The sequence below is a fragment of the Lampetra planeri genome, chromosome 8 (assembly GCF_965212315.1).
Source record: "Lampetra planeri chromosome 8, kcLamPlan1.2.h2, whole genome shotgun sequence".
NCBI classification, from domain to species: Eukaryota; Metazoa; Chordata; class Hyperoartia; order Petromyzontiformes; family Petromyzontidae; genus Lampetra; species Lampetra planeri.
In genome coordinates, this window is record NC_136114.1 from 12,167,519 (window position 1) to 12,190,871 (window position 23,353).

The following is a 23,353-nucleotide window of genomic DNA, read 5'->3' on the forward strand; positions in this document are numbered from 1 at the left end:
TGGGGATAGAGTCGGTGAATGTGGCCCAGTGGGGGGGGTGGTGTACATGGAGAGTAAAGAAAGGCACTGTGTTTTGGTGACAAATAGCCCAGGTGCTGTAATGAGGCCACTCAGTGGGGCATTATTTTGACCCTTCAATCTAAAATGCAATTGCACACCGCATGTTTTTCTTGAGCTGTTAAAGAGGTTGCGCTATTAAATATGGGTGGTTGAAATTAATGTTTAGTTTTATTTACCAACGATGTCATTAATTGATCGGTAGGTCGCGTGTGGTGGGGTGAATTGTGCAGACTGCTACCCCTTCCAAAATGTCCATGCCAGTGTGGAAGAGTAGGCCAAATACCCTCTAGAGGGGGCTCTGTTGTGGGTGTTTTGCGGACGCCCTCTTGCCAGCAGTGGTGCGAGTCATCACTCGGCTGCACCTCGAGCTTCTGCACCTCTTACGAATCTTGGCATGTGGCTCCGTAAATCGAGGAAGGCTTTAGTGGCAATAGTTATCGGTTATTCATACGCTGCATTGCTGTGGTACAAATGATTTTGAGATGTGTATGGTCCGATGTTCACATTGCCAAATGCCCCCTTTCATCGGTGTTTCTGTTAATAAAAAGCTGATCAAATCACCACTGCATGGTTCAGCTGTTTTATTTTGCTTTGTGTTTTGCTGATTGCTGGAAATAAGAGCGTCTGAATTTGAATGATCTTCCTTTGAATTTTGAAGTCCAGACTTGCGATGTCAGTCATTGTGGATATTCTTAGCAGGCGTTGATGCATTTTGCACATTGACACAACTTGTATTGTACATTGAATGTAACACTTTTTGTTTAAGCAAATGTGAAAATATTTGCTAAATCGACGAGAGGTCAACACTTTTTTGACAATGAAGAAAAATAAGCTTCGCAGTGATTTTAAACATACACAGGTTAAAGACGCAAACGTAATAAAAGTAAGCGGCTTGGGCAGGACACGGCTAGAATGAATGATGGTCAATGGCCAATTATAATCGCGGTGTGAAAGCCAAGGAATGGAAAGAGGACATCAACCGAAGTAAAATCGGCCCGTGAAATCAGCTTGTGGCTGCATGTGCTGGGTGAATTATTCGTAGGATTTTGAGAGATGATGCAGGCAGGTGTGGAAGGCCTTCATCCTAGTTTCAAGTTTTATTTTCTTTAACCGGGTGAGAATTCAAGACACCAGGATATTCTCGGTTGCAAGTGACCTTGGGAATTAGTCTGCCATTTTCTACCCAATGTGCACTCCCAGTTGAGTTACTGAGCAGTGTCGTTTTTTTTAGGCAAATTTGGACACTGACACACGATGGCCTCCACTTGCGAATGACGTCAGTGGGTCGTTCATGTCCGCTGTGAAGCAGATTTTTGCGTGTAGTAGTAAGAATTATTCACGTAAGTTGCGATTCATTCAGGGATCTCGGTGCGACAGGTACGATGTTAGTAAGTGTAAATACTCCTCGTCACGCTTATTACCCCCGAAGTAAATTTTGAGGACGGCCGCTGGGTACGAACTGTGATCCTCTGGAAAATGCCCCCAGTGTTTCGTGTGTCTCCATGACACTGACTTTGGATTAACCATGGCTAATGGTGATGTTGAATGATATAACAAAACATTTAAAGTGAGTCATGCTGTCTTTCGACTTATACCCAAAAACAGCAGTCAAGGTGAATTCCTCTAAATACGGCCCCTTATCAGTGATAGGGACACGTGGTGGGTGAAGTCACAGGCCTGCGTGTTATTGAAGGTGAATGTTGTGGGTAATGTAGACGCTGCATCAAGGGAGGGAAACAAACTGAAATTGTCGTCAGCCATGATCGGTCAACTGCTGGATGAGGACCTCTCAAAATTCTCAATGCATATCCGAGCACGCATTTTCTCAATGGTGCTTTGTGCACCTTTCAGTGTTTGTTTTTCTTAATTTGTCTTATGATTATCGCTTTCAGGCTTAAAGAGGGATTTAAACTGTTTTGGCAATAATGGAGACATTTCCGTCGAAGGGAAAACGACTTTTGTCAGAGAGGAATATATTTCTACTCTCGCTCGTCGGCCTAAACTCACGGCAAGCAATGGAAACGACTAAATTGTTGGGTTTATTTTTTTACACCCAGCCTCCATAATCGTCGGACCCCAGCCGGCGAGATGAGTGAACGCGCTGAGAGTGCTGTTAATGATGTAGCGAAGCGCGCGCATGCTGTCACGTGCGTGACTTCCAAACTGTGTTTTGTGTTGGAGGTGATACAGAGGCAACACTCACGTGCGCCGTGTCACTGCTGTGAGTGGGGCGCCACGGTGGCTAGGAGATGTTAACCACCTCGCCTGGTATACAGGAGGTCGCGGGTTCAATCGCGACCCTAACGCTTGTTGTATATTTGGAGTTCGCGTGTTCTCACCGTGGTCGCGTGGATTGTTCCCCATGTCCCCCCGTTTTCCCCACCACGTTTAAGAAAATGCGTTTCAGAGTATTTGGCTGATATAAATGTCCACGCGATAAGCCACTTCGTTGAGCTATCATTTGTGGTCAGGTCGCTTTGGAAAAAGAGCTACATAGCTCAGTGGGCCTTACCTGGTAAAATAAAATTTAATAGTTTTAGTTTAGATGTACGACCTGTGCGAAATTCTATTAAAAAACATCCAAAATTTGGTTGTAGTTCCTTCGACTAGTATTAACCCTCCCATTCCAAAAAAGCGTTTGCTTTTAGTAATTAATAATAGGGATATACATTTATAAAATAATAATAATTTACAGCCCGTAGGATGAAGTTCCTCCGAATGCTGTTGGACGTGGTTGTTGGTTTGTCCATACCTCAGCATGCTGTGTCAGTGTGGCTTAGTGAAGGCGGGTGAGCGGGGGGGAGGTTATTTGCGCAGTATGCAAAACGCTCCGTCGCTTTTTTCCGTGACTGAGAAAGGGTGTAACGTACCAAACTCTGTGTGTGTGTGTTCTCTTCTGTTACCAAGTTTTACTCTCGCAAGCGTGGAAATGATAGCGTTGGCCAATGTGAGTTGGATACCAAAGTTGTGGGCACTCATAGTAAAGGTGCAGGACTGCGATTTCTTCCAACTCGCTACTGCTGGCGAATGGGCACCCGCTCTATTTCGGCCGCTGCCTTTTGCAAGCTGGTCCACACGTCTCGGAAGATCTGGCAGTGGCCCACACTTTACGCCACCACACGTGGCCTGCGATTGACCTGTGGTGTCCCTGTATTATATACTGCTGGGCGGTTGTGTGTGTGTGGAGGGGGGAGCGGTTTCGAAACTTGCTCCGTCTTTATTTTATTTTCTACCCACGTGACTTTACCGAAAGAACCAAAGAGTATGGATTCCTGCAGTCACGAAAGCTTCAAATCAAGATGCTCGTCTAAGTTCATTTCCTTTAACATGCCACGCTATTTATTACCTTTACACTATAATTACCCCATTAACACTACTTCGGCTACCTTTGTTCTAAAAAAAACGTATACAAACTCTTGCTGGTAACAGCTTCTCTTCACAAGGCAGCAGACATCGTGCTGTTCGCAGCAGACATCGCGGTCTATCGCGATTTTCACCTGAAGACGAACGCTTGTGTTGCGTTCGAAACGTCGCCACTTATTTTATTTTATACCCACGTGACTTTACCAAAAGAACCAAAGACTATGGCTCCATCGTTTCGACTGCCGCGCCTATGGAATGGAACCGACGACCCCTCTGGTAGGGTCAAGCCCAGCACGCTGCTCACCGCTTAGTGACGGCCAAACACAACGTCGCGAAACGGGAGGGACAACGCATGCCACGCCAAGACCGTCACAAATTTCTTCTTTATTTCGTACAGGTTTAGGCATCGATACAAAACAAAAAAATTTGCCATTATAATACAGCCCAGTAGGCGAGGGGGGGGGGGGGAAATAACAAAAATATATACAAAGGTTAGCAGCGAACACTGCATTATTATAAGTAGCACAAATGCTTACTCTTTCATACACCGGTTTAATGTGCTCTCGTTTGGCGCTGGGTTCCCTGACCCCTGTCAACGTTTACGGGATGCACACGCACGCCAGCATTTACACATCGTTGGAGGGTCTCGAATGCTCGTATCTACACGTTGCCTCTCCACCATCCCTCCAGCGGCGATCGCCACGAGTGGGTCGCGAGTGCTTTGTGTTTGTGGCGTCGCTTTGAAAGCTTAACACTATCAACTAATTTTGTTTTTCTTTTACCAGGTAAGGCTCATTGAGCTGACTAGCTTGTTTTCAGAAGCGAGCTGGCCACAAATGAAAGGCTCAATGAAGTGGCTTATGTGGAAATTTATAGCTGCCAAATACTCTCAACGCATGTTGATTCTAAATGTGTTGGGGAAAAACTGGAGGACCCAGAGGTAAATCCATGCGACCACATGGAGAACACGCAAACTCCATATATACAGCAGGGGCCGGGGTCCGGATTGAACCCACAACCTCCTGCATACCAGGCGAGGTAGTAAACATCTCGCCACCATGGGACGTTACCTAAAGTTGCGGCCGAAACAAACACGTAAAACTGCACAAGTTAAGCGAAAGGCACTCTCACTAAGGTGCTCGTTGCAAGATTCAACTTAAATTACAAAGCTGCCTTCGGTGGCTTACGGATGAAGCGGTGGCACGGCGGTTAGCGCACCGCGCTCTCAGCTCTGCGACCCGAGTTCGATTGCTGGCCACGGCTAACAATCGTGACGAGTTCTATCGGAACCGGCCGCTGGGTTTTCGCACTTCGCTCAACCCGTACGGACGAGCATGGCGACGAAGCGTGGCGCAACGACGTGACAAGACCCACATGGCTATGGAGGAAGGCCTTTATCCAGCAGTGGATAGGCTAAGTGCTGTACATTACATGATAACAAACAAAAAAGGACACATAGGGGCTCATGGGCAAAGCTGGGGGGGGGGGGTCGTTTCGTCACGGACGTTAAACGGCATTCCATTTCACTATTGGAACCTCATTTGCCAGTAAAAAATGATGGTGCATTGTCTTTGAGTTGTGCGCCTTTTGGCGTCATCTGGTCCAACACCATGTGAGACTAGGCTCTAAGGAAAGCTGTCTCGGGTGTGGACCAATCAACTTCAAGGACAGTGCATACATTATCAGAGTTTTGTTTTTTGTTTGCATTATGACTGCAGGTATTGTGGTCTATGCAAACATGACTCCTTGTAAAAAAAAGTGTCAGTTTTGTTGCCAGATAGAAGGGTAAAAAAAACAGTTATCGGCATTCCATTTCGTCGGTCAGTGGACTCTCCACAGGCCAAGCCGCGTCCCCAGTGGCGTTTGCCTTTCGCTTCATGAACAAACTCAGCTAAGCTGCACGTCTACTTTGTTGGCATCGTTCAGCACCGCGTGTGTACACAGCGCGGCAGGAAGTCTGCGTCAGCATCGTGGCTCCACTCGAAACGGCGCTTTGCCGGAGTGATGGGGAGAAGCGCTCGGCTTTATAAAATTCACCGCGGAACAAATATATAAAACAAATTATAATTAAGTACTTGAGATTGGCTGGCTCCGAGGCCACGGAAAGAAAGCGAGTCTAACACGTAGGCTTTCGCGATCAATATTATTCGTAACAAAGTGTCAATATAAATGTGTCGTTAAACCCGCCACCACCCGAAACGCACCCAATTAGTAAGGTTTGTCACGTAAACAAAACGTGTCCATTCGTTAATCCCCAACACACTGCTTGTGTGGTGGCGGGTCTAACGGCACATTTATATTTACGCGATCTCGCCCAAAGAACCCTTTGTTATGGAAAACAACGCCGTTGCCACTTTCAGTTTGCACATTTAAAATAATGTTCTTTTATACCCAACCCGCGAAAAGGCAACATACAATAGAGGCAAAGTAAATGTATAAAATAGACTGACTACTGCTTTTGTCACCAACCTATGGCTTAAACTTCTCCAGAACACAGCAATCCCACCACCTCAACCTCCCCTCCCTTCCCCGATCCCACGTTTCTACACAGTGCAAACTGTCAACGTATTCACAAAAGGCACTGTCGCCAATATTGACACGGGAGCACATTTCCTTATTGAGTTAACATTTAAGGCGTATTTATATACAAAAAAAAATGTCAAGCAATATATTCTCGTTTAAAAAATAAAATCTCATCGCTTTTAAATGCCCCTGATTGTGTTCACTACATTGATTCTGTCTTGCAGAGATTATTGGAACGTTCATCCCGACTAGCTTGAATAACTCAAAGCAGTTCAGGGCCGATTAAAAAAAACGTAAAATACATTATCGATACAAAAAAAAAACTAACAGTCACCCGCATGGGGTTTGAGGATTCCTGAGTGAGTGCATGGCTGATGCGTCGTCACATTTATAACCAGAGATGGGTATTTCCTTTTTCCCGTCGAGGAGCTCTGTCTCTTTGCTGTTGCTGTTGTTGTTGTTGCAAGACTCGAAACTTTCACAGGGCCAACGTCTTGCCACGAATTTCATCCCAGATCCCAGGATCTCGTGGGACCCCGGCTCAAAATTCAAAACCCTTTTTAACCGTAATGCTGCCCCCCCCCCGACCCCCACTTCTCCGACCACCCCCCCCCCCCTCTTGATGCCAGCGTGCCGTGCGCGGCACGTGTTGTGTAGGAGGGCGACCAATCACGCGCGCTCCTCCTGCCAGCCGCTCGAGTTGCGTCCGAACTTGTAGACGAGACGTCGCCCATCCACCCGGTCGAGAATCTCCTTCTTGTAGTAGTACCTGCGCAAGAGGCAGCACACGGAGCGGTCAGAGTCTCCTCCAGCACCCACCATCGCCAGCCAGTTCTTGTGATCTCAGAGAGGACGGGGGGGGGGGGTGCTATCGATTGACGCTCCGAATCTCTTCGGATAGCGGAGGGAGGCGCTGAACGGAAGTGCCTCGCCGCTCAGAAACCGTGGCAAGGTCGGAGTACCCCACGTGAAAGCGATGACCGCCTATCGTTACAGTTGTCAACATCATCATCATCATATTCATCATCATCATCATGTTTAATCTGGTGATGGAACTCGTGGATAAAAATTCCCACTGTCCCACGGTAAATGCAGGTCAAACGGCAAGTGCGGGATACGACCAATTGCAAACGATTAAAACGTGATTTCAACAAGATGCCATCATGAGGCCTCCTTTGCCAGTACCAAAGTATACTAATAGGGTTTCCCCCTTTTTTCTGGCGACAAAACTGAAACCTTTTGCAAGGAATCATGTTTACATTAACCACAATACTTGCAGTCAAAATGCAAACAAAAAACAACACTCTGATCATTTATGCATTGTCCTTGAAACTGATTGGTCCACACGAGAGACAGCTTTCCTTTGAGCCTAGTCTCATTCGGTGTTCGACCAGATGACGCCAAAAGGCGCACAGCTCAAAGACAACGCACCATCAGAGTAATGAGAGCTCGGGGCAAGCATCTACATCACGGGGCCTCCTTTGCCAGTACCAAAATATAATAATATTAGTCATCTGGTCGAACACCGAATGAGACTCGGCCCTAAGGAAAGCTGTCTCTGGTGTGGACCAATCAGTTTCAAGGACAATGCAAAAATTATCAGTGTGTTTTTGTTTGTTTGCATTTTGACTGCGAGTATTGTGGTTAATGTAAACATGATTCCTTGCGAAAGGTTTTGTCGCCAGAAAAAAGGGGAAACCCCCTGTTATTAAGAAAGATGCCGTTATCGTAAACGCCGTTCGTGTCTCTGCCGCGAAGAACGGACGATTTCAGGAAATGTCACCTCGATTATCTCACCCCCCCCCCCAACTCGCCTCCGCCCCCTTCCTATTGAGGAATGCGTTGAATTTCTGCTCGGTGCATTGTACCCTGGCGTAGACGCGAATAAGCGCGCACTCTTATTGTCGAGCACGATGAGTAAGAGTGGAAGGCGGCTTCGTGTGCCGCGTGCAAAGTGCAGCAGGAGGTTTGCGTCGCTCGACGCCTGCGGTTTAATTCCGCCGCCTTATCTCGACGGCGCTGCCAATGCCACCGACGTTTGGGAGGGGGGAAGGAGGGGGGGGGGTTCCTGCGAGTGTGCGCGTGTGTGTGTGCGTGTGTGTGTGCGCGTGTGTGTGTGCACGTGTGTGCGCGTGTGTGTGTGCGCGTGTGTATGCGCGTGCGCGCGTGTGTGCGCGTGTGTGTGTGCGCGCGTGTGTGTGCGCGTGCGCGCGTGTGTGCGCGTGTGTGTGCGTGTGTGTGCGTGTGCACGTGTGTGTGTGTGCGCGTGTGTGTGTGCGTGCGCGCGTGTGTGCGCGTGTGTGTGCGTGTGCACGTGTGTGTGTGTGCGCGTGTGTGTGTGCGCGCGTGTGTGTGCGCGTGTGTGCGTGTGTGCGCGTGTGTGTGCGTGTGTGCGCGTGTGTGTGCGTGTGTGCGCGTGTGTGTGCGTGTGCGCGTGTGTGTGTGTGCGCGTGTGTGTGTGCTCGCATGTGTGTGCGAGGAGCGGTGGTGCGGCGGTTAGCACTACGCTACGCTATGAACCTGGCGACCCGGGTTCGATTCCCGCTCACGGCCAACACCGGTGACGATACATCTGAACCGGTCCTGGGCCTCCCCTAGGTCGACTCAGCCTCAAATGAGTACCTGGTGCGGTGTGTAAACATCGCCACTGGGGAGACAAAGGCGGTCGGGCGTGGTGCTGGCTACCCACCCCCTCGTGTACCGTTCCGGCCTTCATAGGTGCTCGCTAACAGCACTTGCCCCTACAGTCTGTTAAGGCTACACGGGGGATCTTTATCTTTGTGCGTGTGCGCATGTGTGCGCGCGCGAGAGAGAGGGCATGCGTATCTCTGCCTGCAGGACTCGCTCGTGCCCTGCCCTCTCCCACCACAACCAACCCAGCAACACCCGCACAACGACCCCCCCCCCCACACACCGTGGCTCAAGCTATTTTATGTTTGGGGGGTGTTTTTTCCCCCCCCCCACTATCAAGCAGGGTCGGCTTTCGCCGAGTTCGCGACGTGGCCACCCACGCGTTCACACTCCTCGACCATCGCAGTTGTAGAAGCGCGCTTTGTCGATTTAAATTATTATTGTGGGGTTTTCCGTCACCTCAAACTTTACGCTGCAAGGTTTCACGCAGTCCCGACGGAAAGGTTTTGAGTCGGAGAAATAATGAACTTTTGATCGGTGCGATGCTCAATAATCTACTTGTGGAAAGCTGTCGTTGTTTAGCTCGAAACAATCTTTCGCTTGTGAAGTCTGCTGAAATGTTCTTTCTCCAAGAGCCACTACACAGTCAGTGAATCATGCCTTCTTGGATCTGATAAAGGGCCATTGCCTGAAACGTCATACTCATTTACTTGTCCGTCTGTTATAACGTGGTGCTAATGGCGAACATGATAACTTCTTAAAATCTCCGCTTGTGCGTGGCTGACTTCAGTTTCCGTAACACTTTATTTCACTTGGTTACGCTTTGTTTAACTTCATTTACGCCTCGAGTTTTACGAGTTACGGTCCGCTGTTGGTTGAAAGCCTTCCTACGCTGCTGGGCCTGCCATGGCGGTTGTTTGACCATACTTCACCACCCCCTCAACTGGTCAGTGTGGGTTGGTGAAGGTGAGGTGGGCAGAGGGGGAGCGGCCCTGGATCGTTTCGTTTATCGCTCGCCGCTGATTGCTATCCGTGACCGGAAATGGAACTCGGCTCAGCGGATTCACTGCGCTCCACTGCAGCTTAATAAAAATAAAAGCAAACGCCCCACAAATAATACTCGCTGCTAAAGTAAAAAAAAAGTTAACAGCTGTGCAGTAAAGGCGGCTTTGATGCCTCCTGAGCCTCTTTGTTCACACTCAGGCCCATGAAACCATTCACGAATGGGACTATAAAGATGGGTTATGTGGCCACCGCTTCCCCCGCCCGGCCTTTAGCAGCGTTTGGTAAACGCCCTCGCGCTTTTGAAGCCTTTCGAGGTCGCGTGTCGTGTCATCCCGTGTTGTAAAAGGACAGCGGTATGAAAGGGGGACAAACGCACACGAACAAAAATTGCATTTTCGCTGTCACGGAAGGCGAGCCACAAATATTGTGGGCTGAGCGACGCTTGGGCGGAAAAACGGCGATAGTGGCACAATAGGTGAAAGGGCAGTTCTGAAAGAGATGCCGGAGTTGATAAATGACAACAATAATAATGGTGATGATGACGATGAAGCTAAATCACGGTGGCCGAGCACAGGAACCCCCGTTGCGCAAAAGGCCAAGAAGCCAGTGAACAGGCAGTGGGGGTCAGAGGATGAGACTTTGGTAATGGAAACCGAAACGGTTCATTCACAGGTGGCGAGAAGGTGAAACAAAAAAAGTTGGGAACACGACCGTCGAGGGGCCAAGAGGGACATGTTGAAGGAGTCGTGCCCGTGGAAGTTGTAACCGGCCGGCGACGTGCGGGATTATTCGCGTTACTCTGGAGCTGCGGCGACGGGTCGGAGGATGTTGCAGAGAGAGGACTCGGAGAGAACTATGCCCTGGCATGGGGAGAATGACGGAACCTCGAGCACCGCCACCGCTGAGATACAAAGAACCGGGGTCATACCACGGGAAGTAAGAGGAATGTTTCGCAGTGACGGAAGAGGGAGTGAACCGCTTGGAGACGCATTCTATTGGGTGCCGTACTATTACTCCGCTGACTTGGAATGCCTCCTTGGTGAGACAGATTTCCCAGGAGGGCCTCCTTTAAACAACAACAACAACGACGACATATTCTTGGTTCTTTCGGTAAAGTCACGTAGAAGGGAAATAATAATTATTATTTTATTCTTCTTGGTTCTTTCGGTAAAGTCACGTAGAATGGAAATAATAAAATGTTTTATTTTTATTATTTTATTATTTCCATTCTACGTGACTTTACCGAAAGAACCAAGAAGATGAATCCCTGCAGTCACGAAAGCTTTAAATCGAATTTATTGTATTATTTCCCTTCTACGTGACTTTACCGAAAGAACCAAGAATATGAATCCCTGCAGTCACGAAAGCTTTAAATCGAAATTATTGTATTATTTCCCTTCTATGTGACTTTACCGAAAGAACCAAGAATATGAATCCCTGCAGTCACGAAAGCTTTAAAACAACAACGACGACGACGTCAACAAGAGAAACGAGGACGATCGCGACGGGCAGACGCTCCTCACCTCATGGCGCGGCTCAGTTTCTCGTAGGTCATCGACGAGTTGTTCTTTTTCTTGCCCCAGAGGCGGGCGACCGCGTCGGACTTGACGAAGCGGAAGACGCCCTGCCGCCTGTCCTCCCACTTGAGGAGGCCCGGGTTCTGCTCGGGCTGCAGGAGGAGGTCGCGGATGAACTCCCAGAGGTGGTTTCCCCTGGAGCCTGCGGGGACATGGGCCGGAGTCGTCACGGCGACGTCACGGAGTCGTCACGGCGACGTCACGGAGTCGTCACGGCGACGTCACGGAGTCGTCACGGCGACGTCACGGAGTCGTCACGGCGACGTCACGGAGCCGCCGCGTCGCGTCTCGGATCGCGGTGGCGAGTTCTGGCGTTCGCTGTCTTTGTCTTTGTCTGTGTGTGTGTGAGTGAGTACCTGGCACCGTGTGTAAACATCGCCGCTGGGGGAGATAAAAGCGGTCGGGCGTGGTGCTGGAACACTCACCCCCTCGTGTGCCACAGTGCCGGCCTTCATAGGTGCTCGCTAACAGCACTTGCCCCAACGGTCTCTTAAGGCTATACGGGGAGGGCGAGGGGGTCTTTGTCTATTTACTATTTTTATTTTACCAGGTGAGGTTCACTGAGCTATGTAGCTCTTTTTCAGAAGCGACCTGGCCACAAATATACCTCAATGAAGTGGCTTATCACGCGGAAATTCACAGCTGCCAAATACTCTAAAATGCATGCTCCTGAATGCGGTGGGAAAAACCGGAGGACCCGGAGAAAAATCCACGCAACCACGGGGAGAACAAGCAAACGGCAAATATACAGCAGGCGTAAAGGTTCGGAATCGAACCCACGACCTCTTGTATACCAGGCAAGGTCGTTGACATCTCACCACCGTGGCGCTTCGACAAAGTAAACATGGCAGCGTGAAATTAACTCTCAAGATCCTGCTGAATCATTCCGAGGAGCAGTCTATTGCGTTCCATGGGACATGAGATAAACAAACTTTTGTTTTTATTACCCAAAGTTAAACCCGGCGACAGAGTGAGCGGCTCGTAATCAAAAGGATGTGAGCGCTGATCGTGGTTGGCGGTTGTCTCAGTCCTTCATCCCTTTGGGGGTCGATAAAATAAGTTCCACTTTGTGGCGAAGTCAACATTTGCTCAGTGGATGGGACGCCCTTCAACCAGGGGGAATGCGGCGACCTCAAGCGCTGAACCAGGTACAAGTGCTGTCCCATGCTCACCGGGTGGCCGTTGGTGAAGGGCTTCTTGGCTCTAAGGGGCCTTTACCCGAAGTAAAACGACTTGACCGACTGAATTGAGCGGAAGACCAGCCGACGTTTTCGTGACGATTTAAATAACGAACGTCGCGACTGTGGCGAGCAGAGTCTATTCCTCTATATTTGCATTTAACATTCCAGGTTGAATAAAGGGAACTGAATGATTGTTCTGGTATTACCACTTGGACACGTTGCATCGACCCTGCTTGCCAGTTCCATGTGGGGCTTAATAATAACATTTGTATTTAACTTTGGTTTAAAACAAAAAAAACTTCCTTGTACAATTGTGCTTGCTGGCAAAAACGCTGTACTGCGAGGCGAAATACCGATGCCCAGATAAGAAAAACTTAAGAATCAGCGGAATAAGATACGTATTCAGTTCCCTTTGTGCTCTTTCGTTGAAAACATTGTTATTTTTTTTTGGGAGTCGTCGAATCCTCACCGTGCTTTTTCGTCGTCTGCAGGCTGTTGGCGCTGCGTGGGCGGCCAGGCCTGCCGGCCTTCCTCCTGGCAGCCGCGAAAACGTCGTCGGTGTCTGCGGCGCAACAAAACGGGCAGTTGGGAGTCAACATCGTCGCACAATAGAGCGGCACTCCGCTTCCCATGCTCCTGCATAGTTCCTTTTTTTTAAGCCTCAATTGTTCAGACATAAATGAAACCCGGGGCGGCCGTGCCACCTGGGTCACGCACGGACCTTTTCTGTGGACAAATCTCACGAGAAAATCGGCCACGTGCTCGCAGAGCCCGCGCGAAGATAAACCTCCGCTGCGATTGTTGTGGCCGCTCCGATTGTGAGCGGTCGTCAAACGCGGGCCCGTGTGGCTTGCGTTTGGTTTCTGGAAGCCCAGGGGGTGAAGATGCGCGTTGTCGTTCATGGGCGACTACTTGACGACAAGGCGCGGGATTCGCTTGGTCGCCGCAGCTTTGGGGCGGGTGACGCGGATCAGAATCGACGTGGATGGCGCTCTAATCGGATTGGCCAAGGTGACGACCCTTCATGGTCAAAGTGACCATTCAAACCAAAGTGACTGTTTAATTCAAAGTGACCGTTCAAGCTAAAGTGATTGCCGCTCAATTGAGCAATCAGTGCGGTGCTCACCTCCTGTTTACAGCCCTGAGATATTGATGGAAGTTGCACATTCCTATGACGGGGCGAGGCTATCCATAAGACAAGGATTGTTTGCATGCTACACAAAGCGGTGCTAGTTGTATGCCACCCTGGAGGGCTGATTGGCTGAGTAACCCCCCCCCTCCTCCCCCCCAATCAGGATTTAAACTCACAAACTTCAGATTGCTCTTCCACTGAGCCATTTGGGTGTCACACTGAGTGGTGTGGGAATGGTTGGGCGGTGTTTGGTAGTCGTGTGATGATTTGCCATCTGCCCGAGTGATCTGACAACGTGTCACGATTCGGGGTGAGGATTCCACACAGGCGGATATTATTCTTGTTGTTGTTGTTGTGGTTGTCTCGTTTGTGTCATCTCTATCGTGTGTTATGTTTCTACCGTTTGTCGTTATCATTCAATCGACCCGCAACGGAAAGTCTTTACTTACGATCCTCGGAAAAATATAAATACTTATGTTACGTTGAACTTCTTTCACACCGTACGTAGCCAACCGTGCTAATTGGAGGTGTGGGGGGAAGGGCAGCAAACTAAACACAAAAAGTAGTTGTATAGAAATTAGTTTTTTTTTTCAATCGATATTTAAAAGTGCGTAGCTCCAGTGGCGTCCTAATATCGGAAGGAAGAGTGTTCCAGACGGCCGCAGAAGCGCACCTGCAAGCGCAATGCGGTCATTCGCTCAGCGGCTTTTGGCCGGAGTTCGCATGATGATTGTGCTTGAGAATGAATGTTGAATGTGTGAGCGGATCATTGTTGAAATGGTGTGTGTGTCTGAGCAGCACCAGGGTGAGCTCCATCACAAGGATTCTCTGTTTGTGTGTGACGTGCTTGGTGTTTCGGAGTTCGGAGTCCAACGAAAACGTTTCAATGTCCCCAGCATTAAGTTCAAATTTATTTTGTTGAACCAGGTCGAGAACTCATTGTGCAAGGGTGACCCGGCTCACCAAAGCAACAAAAACAATCAAGTAAAAGTACGGCCATGAAGCGAAATACAAATCAGTACCCAAAAAAAACGAATAGAAAGCAGACAACAACCGTGCCTACAGGAGATTGACTCTATCGCGAGAAGGGCCGAGCTGATGGGCTTTGCGCGAGGTAATGCCGTAGCTATCGAGTGTGCAGGCGGTGCAACCGCACCGGGGGCCCCACGGGCTGCAGGGTGCCCGTACAGGCGACGGAACGCGAACATAAGGGAACGGGTAGCAACCATTTAACTCCCTACGCCCAGAGCACCGTGACGCGGGGACGGGGTTGGGGGTCACGATGAGCGGCGGTTGTAGACCGCTCACGACGACGCACCTGTCTGCGGGGGCGACGGCGTGCTGCTGTGAAGCTCCAGGTGGTCGTAGTCCGAGTCGCTGTCCGTGTAAGGCGTCATCACGGGGAAGAGACCCCGGTCCACGGTGACTGCGGCGGCAACGCGGAGAGAGCAGCGGGGCGGCAGCATCTCGGTTAGTGGTCAGGTCGCGGAGAGGGCGAGCGCTTCAACGCAACTCGCCTGCTCGCCCCCCCTCCCTTCCCGTCCACCTCGCCCCGTGAATGCGAATGACCGCGAGCAAATCTCTAGCCGCGTCCCGGCGCGGGTCGTCACGCCGCCGCCTCGACGTGCACGGATCTCTCCCTCGCTCGGGTCGCGCTGCCGCCGCCGCCGCGCGACGCTTCCGATGTGCTTTCGGGTTGTTGCCGCGCGCTGGTCCGACGGTTTTCTCCACGAGCCGAGAGCTGACTCGGGGATTGAGCCGGAGGAGCTCCTTTCACACGCCGCGTGCAGTTTGGCGTCGTCACAGACCGGGGGATTTGGAAGAGGCAAAAGGCGCAGCCCTGCGATTGCTCGCCCACCCCGCTGCGGGCAGAAGGGCCTCCACTCGAGGCGGCTCTAGAAGGCCCTCCCGTGGAGGGTATTTGGCCTACTCTTCCACGCCGGCCAGACGTTTTGGAAGCGGTGGGAGTCGCCGTCTACGCCGCTGGCTGGATGGACGGGGGCGGCAGCGTGGGGGGGGTTTTTAAGAGGCTTGCGCCGTCGTTTCAACCGCCCCGCCGGGAGCTACCGACCTCTGGGTTGCAAAATCGAGCGCGGACAAACGGACGGACAACGGCGGCGGCGTCATCTGAATCTCGGACAGGGTTCACACTGCCTGCCGATACCTAAACAGAGCGTGTGATTGAATAATAAGAAGAAGAAAAATGAGAATACAAGTGGCTGGGGTAGTGCCTCTGGTACCTGGACTGTGCATGGTGTATCCCGGGTCAACGTTGTCCTCTGAACCCGGGGTGGGGCTCGGCGACTCCGACACGTAGCCGATGTCCGCCATCTCCACCATGTCCCCCATGAGCAGGTGCCAGCCTGGCGGAATTGCCAAAGAGAGCACGTTTAAAGTCGCCGTCCAAATTATATTTGTCGCCTCTCCCGTCTCGTCGGTGTTACGGGAGTTGTCGACGGTCTGAGCCAATCGTGATGCGCGGCGAACGTGGAACGCCGGGTCGACACCGTGAGCCGAAACTTTGGCCCAATATTCCCAACGTTAGCCCGATGTTCCGCGTTTACTGGGTACCCGCCGCTACTTGATGGAGCTGGGACCTGGTGGGGCATTGCTTATGGGAAAGGCCAAAAGGTTAGAAGTTGCCCACCATCGATGGTTAAGGGTAAAAATGTCATGCGCATCCTGGGCGGACGCGGTTACGTGTGGTGGGTCGCATCAATGGACCAATTGCCCGTCAATCACGACGGTTTGTCATGGAACGCCGCCTGAACTGGTTGGGCCACGTGTGCCGCACGGCGGCGGAGAGAAGAAGGGCACGGCGAGGCCTTCGTCCACAGCCCGTTTGTCAATCCACTACTGGATGAGGGGGGCCTTCACGCGAGTCCCAGGAAATGGCGAACGGCCGACGACAACCGCCGATGAGCTGGAAGCAAACAGCGGGGAGGGAAGGACTTCTGCTGATGGTACGAGACCGCGACAGGGCGGAGGCGTTGTGTAGTTACTGTTTCTGGTGCAGAAGTGGCTGTTGGTGGTGGTGGTTGTTGTTGTTAGATATTTTTTAAAAATGAACATTCAAATCGACCACGAAGCACGTCACAATTTGGTTGACATCGCGAATCGATGAGGAATCCCATAATCGCCCGTCGAGCCGAGATCCCCGCGTCACGGCGCGATTCGGTGATTCGAGAGACGTGATCGTGAAACGTGGACGGTGATGGGGGTGGGTGGTGCGAGAGCGTCAGGGAGGGACACTTACTGTCGGTATCGCTCGACGACGGCAGGGGTTCAAGCAGGTCGTCTGACGCCATCACCGGCCCTGTCGAGAACAAGTGTGTCAGCCACGTCACGTGACCCGCTCTTTGCAGCGATACACATTTCCACGTTGTCGGCTTTCAACCGGACGCACAGCTCACGGCGACATTGGAACCACGCACTCCTTTAAAACCTTTTTGCTCATCTTGGTTCTTTCAGTAAAGTCATGTAGAAGGGAAGTAATAAAATAATAAAAATTAAACGTAATAAAATAATTCTCACGACGTTTCGGCCACAACGCAAGCAGCCGTCGAAATGTAACCTTTTTGTTATTTCACTGCCAGTCGAGGTGGCCCTCCCCGTGCTACGCTGGTCATGGAGGTTCGCTTGACCATACTTCACCACGCCGGCTCGTGTGGTTGGGTTGGCGAAGGGCGTGGGAGGGGAGGACAGGGGGCGGGTGAGCGGGATGTAGCGTATGGCCGCTTCAGATAGCACTCGCCACCGATGCGTGAACTCCGGCCGGGATATGGAACTCAGCATTGCGGTGTCCGTGGGGAGCGAGTGAGCGAATTAACAACGCACAAGCGGTGTCAAATGTCTCCCAGGATGCGCGAGTAGGCTGGCAGTGGGACGTATTGATGTCAATCTACATCTTTTGGACTTTGCATTTCTGAGATATCAGTTCCACTAACAGCGGCGAGGACGATGACACACTGCTGAAGTAAGCGTGGTGTCGATATTCCCACAGGCACAACTCCGCGCTTTCCCAAGCCGCCGATCAAAGAGAGCTCGTGCGTGAGCCGAAATGTTCAAGTTCGCAGCAGGACCCCCCAAAACTGGTTATGCAAATGGTCCCCTCCGGTTTTAAACTTTTTTTTTCTTTTTCTGGAAACGAGTTTAGTTCCTCTTCGTTTTTGAGCGTTTGCACCCCCCCCCATCACCACCACCGCCGCCACCGTGGTTAAGGGTGTGTGGGGGAGGGGGAGTTGGGGCTAAGTGGGTGCGTGGGTGGAGGGGCTGGGGTTGGGGGGGTGCAGGATGAGTGGCTCTGCCGTGCGTGTGAACCCAGAGTCGGTGGGCAGCCACGGGAAGCCACGGCGGCCGCAGGAGGCGTGCGCGCGGCGTTATCGCGAGCGACAGCCGGCTGAGTCGCTACTACGACTGCTGCTGCTGCTGCACCACCAACGCCCGTATGGGGTGGGAGGTGGAAAGGCGGGCGAGGTGGGGGGGTAACCTCAAATTTACTGCCCTTTCGTTATTATTATTACATTGTTTTACAAATGTAGGTCGTGCACTTGTACAATTTGGCGAGGTTTTCGGTAAATGTGCGCTCTTGGGATTGTCATCATCTTCGCCCCCTTCTAAATCATCGCCGTTTATGGTTATCGCTTACAAATCGTGATCGCCTCGGTTCCATAATCGTGAGCCTGCTCCGGTTTATAAAGAAAAAAATACTTTCAACGGTAACCTCCCAGTCACTCGCTCGCTCGCTCGCTCTTGCCAATGAGACTCCGTGTGTCGCTGGTCACCTCGTTAGACACAAAATAAAATCATAATCTACTTCGAAAACTTGAAGTTGCTCATTAAAAGTTGCTGGACCGTACCTTTGCGTGGCCACTGAGATATTGAGGTTACCATACTCTGGTGTGTACGCACGTGAATGCTCTTAAATAATGGAATACAAAAAAAATTCCCGTATGAAAATGCACGTTCAAGTGTTTCATTGTACACGTTTAGATGATTCGGCGTATTTGGCCGCTATAAATTTCCCCACGTGACAAGCCGCTTCGTTGAGCTACCATTTGTGGCCAGGTCACTTCTGAAAAATAAGCTAATAGCTGAGTGGGCTTTACCTGGCAGAAATAGTTTAGCTTTATTTGCCTATATATCTTTTAAAGTGACTTGTTTACCTTCCCTCTACTTTGTTGTTGTTGTAACTTTCTGATCCGCCCGACTGGACAACTGTGAAAAAGAGCTTTATAGCTCATCGGATTCCTTCAGTGTAAATACATCTTCTGATTCTGACTGTACAATACAAGCACTGAACCAGCGGAATAATCAAAAGATAGACCTACCGCTGCCATTCCAGGTCAATATCCACTCCACCACGTGCTCCACCATGCCAGTGTTTCTCAACTCCAATCCTCACAACTCCCACCAAGCCTTTCCATTCATTTGCAACTTAAGCCCACCAACACACGGCACACACCTCGATGGTGGTGATCGTGGAAGGCTGTAACCACAGAGTGGGTTCAAGCTTAAAGGTGGACGTTTGTGAGGGCTGGAGTTGAGAGACACGGTATCCAGACTCACCGCCACGCGCTCAGCAACGATCAATGATGATGTGATGTGACAAGCATGGAGAGATATGCCAGTGGGTGCCGCGATGCTCACTGTGGTAGCAGTGAAGGTGGCAGTGGACCAGCATTGGTGGACAATGCTGGGGTGGTGGTGGTGGTGTGGTTGTGGTGGCTGACGCTGACAGGCAGCCGAGATGATGTGCCCGTGAAGGGTGCGCTGGAGTGGCGTGGTGGGTTATGGTCGAGGCTGGGAGGTAGGGATGTGCCAAAGTGGCTGCGTGGTCTTGTTGATGTGCTGGGAATCAGTGGCGGTGTTGGTGTAGCAGTGGTGGCGTGGCAGGTCGTGGCGACGGTGGGGAGGTCGTGGTGGTGGTGTGATGGTGGTGGTGTGGCGGTAGTAGTGGTTCCGGCGGCGGCGATGTGATGGTGGTGGTGTGGCGGTAGTAGTGGTGGTGGTGTGGCTGTAGTAGTGGTGGTGGTGGTAGCGTGGTGGCGGAAGTGGCGGTGGTGTGATGGCGGTGGTGTGGTGGTGGTAGTGGTTTAGCAGTGGTGGTGTGACGATGGTAGTGTTGGTGGTGGTGTGGCGGTAGTGGCGGTAGTGGCAGTAGTTGAGGCTGGAAGGCAGCGGTGTGCCATGAGCTGCCGCTTACCCATTTGCTCTATGAAAGCTGCGGGCGTCAGATGCTGGTACATGCTTTCTCCGCTATCCAGGAGAGTCTGCGGCACTTCGGGGTATATGTCTTTGGTCCACTGATTCCACATCTTGATGCACTGGTCCATGCTGCACACGCCGAGACACGCGCACATCCATTTAGCAAATCGGCGGGCACACATTCGATTCAATACGGTGTGTGTGTGTGTGTCTGTGTGTGTGTCTGTGTGTGTGTGTGTCTGTGTGTGTGTGTGTCTGTGTGTGTGTGCCCGTATAGCGGTTAGCGCTACGCTGCGCTACGGACCTGGCGACCCGGGTTCGATTCCCGCGCACGGCCAACACCGGCGACGATTATCTGAACCGGTCCTTGGCCTCCCCTAGGTCGACTCAGCCTCAAATGAGTATCTGGTGCGGTGTGTAAACATTGCCACTAGGGAGACAAAGGCGGCCGGGCGTGGTGTTGGCCACCCACCCCCTCGTGTGCCGTGCCGGCCTTCATAGGTGCTCGCGAACAGCACTTGCCCCAAGAGTCTGTTAAGGCTATACGGGGATATATATTTTTCTCTCTCTTTGTGTGACTGTGTACATGTGCAACCCTTTTGCCAATCCACTGCTGGATGAGGGGCCCTCCCCATGCCGTGCGCGTCGCGGGGGTTATATGACCGTCCTTCACCGCGCCTGGTCAGCGCGGGTTTGGAACACGGCAGTGTAGTACAACAATTTAACACGCAGTCGGCGTTCGCGACCAATATCATCCATAATACAGGGTTGTTGTTTTTTTTTGGGGGGGGGGGGTTAGATCGCGTAAATATATAAATGTGTCGTTAAACCGCCACCACCCGACGGCAGCCAATTTGTCAGGGTTGTCACGTAAACAGAACGTGCCAAGTGCAGCCCAACAAGATGTGTATTTTTTTTTGGCCACAACCGCCCTCTGCTCCCCACGATGCAGTCACCTGCCGAAGCCTATAGCACCTGTTCTATGCCTGGTTGGTAGGGGTGGTGGTGGTAGTCGTCGTCGATCCAAGCACTGTCCGAGCTCACCCCCCCCGCCCCCCGCTTAGCTTTTTGAGATCTGACAAGATCGTTTGCATTCCTACCAACTCACACGGGGCGTGTTGCTCCCTGTCGGCGGCCCTGAGTTGGTGTGGAGTTCTCACGTTTCTGTGGCGGTGGATGCGTGCGTGCGTGCGTTCACGTGCGCTCGCTAACAGCACTTGCCCCAACAGTCCGTGAAGGCTATACGGGGGATCTGTGTCTTTGTGTGTGTGGAACGGTAGTTCAGAGGTTAGCGCGCCTGGCTATGAACCCGACGACCCGGGTGACGATTATCTGAACCGGTCATCGACCTCCCCTAGGTCGACTCAGCCTCAAATGAGTACCTGGTGCGATGTGTAAACATCGCCACTGGGGAGAGAAAGGCGACCGGGCGTGGTGCTGGTCATCCACCCCCTCGTGTACCGTGCCGACCTTTCATAGGTGCTCGCTAACAGCACTTGCCTCGACACAGTCTGTTACACACTTTATCCTCTGCATGTGATGCAGGATGATTGTCCAAAAAGCGTGGCGACAACGTGCCAAGTTGCACGTCGTGAAATTAAATAAAGTTCACAAAGTTTTGCGGGCAACGCTGAACGACGATAATAGTGATACATTACAACGGCGCTGTGGTAATCACGACGACATTGTAAGATTAAACCATAGTAGAGTTTTTTTTTGGGGGGGGGGGTTAGATCGCATACATGTGAATGCGTCGCTAAACCCGTCACCACCGGACACAGCCGATTAGTAAGGGGTTTGTCACGTAAACAGAACGTGGCCAATTCATTACTAGTACAGCACTACACGGGTGTGTTGGAGAGCAAATCCACAATATTTACACTCTATGGTAAAATAAATACCATAATTATTGTTTGTATTACGCATAAACATCCTATTAAAAATAAGTAAACATAAATGTGTTTTTTGCTCTGACATCGCATGTCTGAAATGTACACCATACATTCTCTATACCTACAGATGCATTTCTGGCACGTGTGTATTGTGAATTATCCAACATAATCATTACGACGACGATAATGACAACACTTACAATTCATGTGTAGTGATCTACGTTTGACCAAGACTATTCATGATACTGCAGTGGTGAGTGCAGCGTCCGAGAATCTGGGCACCCTGAATTCTATTCCTTCCCCATGGCCGATCAGAGGGTGAAGGATATTTTGATGCGATTACTATCACCGACCAGCGAGGTGAAGTATGGTCAAACAATTCCCACGAGGGACAACAGGTGGGGGAGAACTTCACTCGGCGGTGGATTGACCATGGGCTTAAAATCATCATTATTGTTGTTAAGATTGCATTATTGTTAAGATTTTATTTTTGTTAATATCAAATTATTATTAAGATTATATTAGTGTTAAGATTGTATTATTGTTAAGATTGCATTATTGTTATAAGATTGCATTATTGTTAAGATTGCATTATTGTTATAAGATTACATTATTGTTAATATTGCATTATTGTTAAGATTGCATTATTGTTAAGATTGCATTATTGTTAAGATTGTATGATTGTAGCCGTATCATTGCCGCTGTGTGCAATGCGCTCACTCGCAGGCGCGGCACGTACCTGCTTGGGTTGACTCCTCGCTCAGCACAGGTGATGCCCAACACCGGTGATGTCCAACGCAGGTGATGTCCAGGTGTGCTCAGCACCAAACATCAGACGGTAGTAGCAGAGGTGGCAGTCGGGGTGGGTGGGGAGCGGACCACGAGAAAATCGCCTCCCTTGGGGTTTTTTTTTAGTTTTTCGCCGGACAGGTGACCTCAGCGTGTTACCTACTCGCTGTCTGACGATTCACTCGTCAATATTGAAACTGTCGATTGCTCGGCTGCCCCTGAGAGGTATGAGTCTTACGTGTCTTGGCGCGCGCGTGTGCCAGTTGTAATATACGGGTCTTCGCCCCGCCCCAAGCAATGCATGCCCCCCCCCACGCCGCCACCCACCGGCACACTTTAGTGCTGTTTCGCTCACGAACACAGAGGAGGGGGAAATCCCCTCTCTGCCCGGCGGGTCAATGGGATTGGTCCTCCGTCACGTTCGCCCAATGTGTGGGCTGCCGTGGCCCAGCTCCATAATTTGCATAGCGATGTCACCGCCGTACAGGTGAGTTCCGCCTCCCCCACCCCCTATCCCCCCCTGCCCCTCCTCTAGTCCCCCACTCACCCACCCACCCACCCCACCCTTCCATCATCGGCACGCCCACTGCCATTGGCTTCAGGTAAGCCAGGTGCGGGAATCGACGTCATTGACGGGAAAGTCGGCACGCTGTCACGTCAACACCACCCACCGCCCACACAGCGCCCACCACCACCAACCAATTAGACTTTCGTGTCTGCGAGACTCTGACCCCCAGCTCGACAAGCTGCCCTGAGACCACCCTCCCCTCGCCCCCGCAAACACACAAGGAGTGAACAACTTGAGAAAGCAAAAGGGTTGCAATTGCTCGTTGTTGTGTGTTTTTTTGGCCGATTACCAGAATGCTGGCGATCTTGGCAGCTAAGGGAGGGTTAAAGTCTGAACAGGGCTTCTCTGATGGGCCACCGGAAATGCAGAGTGAGGCTGCTAGAGGCTGCGGGGCCGATGTGTTGGACAGCGGAGGGCGGTGAAGT

At 51.1% G+C, this 23,353-nt stretch overlaps 1 protein-coding gene across 1 annotated transcript; it reads right to left on the bottom strand.

The window, feature by feature from the left end:
• Positions 1-6,541: 6,541 nt before the first annotated feature.
• On the bottom strand, positions 6,542-22,600 carry LOC144720350 (ETS-related transcription factor Elf-3-like). Its single transcript, XM_078597057.1, has 8 exons — positions 22,311-22,600; positions 19,678-19,808; positions 16,729-16,788; positions 15,713-15,835; positions 14,791-14,898; positions 12,810-12,902; positions 11,106-11,301; positions 6,542-6,715 (listed from the first exon to the last, which is right to left on the bottom strand). The coding sequence occupies exons 2-8, from the start codon at positions 19,805-19,807 to the stop codon at positions 6,616-6,618; spliced, it is 810 nt and encodes a 269-aa protein (XP_078453183.1). The 5' UTR covers position 19,808; positions 22,311-22,600; the 3' UTR covers positions 6,542-6,615.
• Between the last annotated feature and the right edge of the window lie 753 nt (positions 22,601-23,353).

Bases quoted from the DNA above. Each gene is read 5' to 3' on its own strand.
- LOC144720350 (XM_078597057.1), bottom strand. From the start codon at position 19,807: ATGGACCAGTGCATCAAGATGTGGAATCAGTGGACCAAAGACATATAC. The intron at 16,789-19,677 runs GTAAGCGGCAGC...TGTTCTCGACAG, and splicing joins AGCTTTCATAGAGCAAATGG to GGCCGGTGATGGCGTCAGAC. The intron at 15,836-16,728 runs GTAAGTGTCCCT...CAATTCCGCCAG, and splicing joins GTCGTCGAGCGATACCGACA to GCTGGCACCTGCTCATGGGG.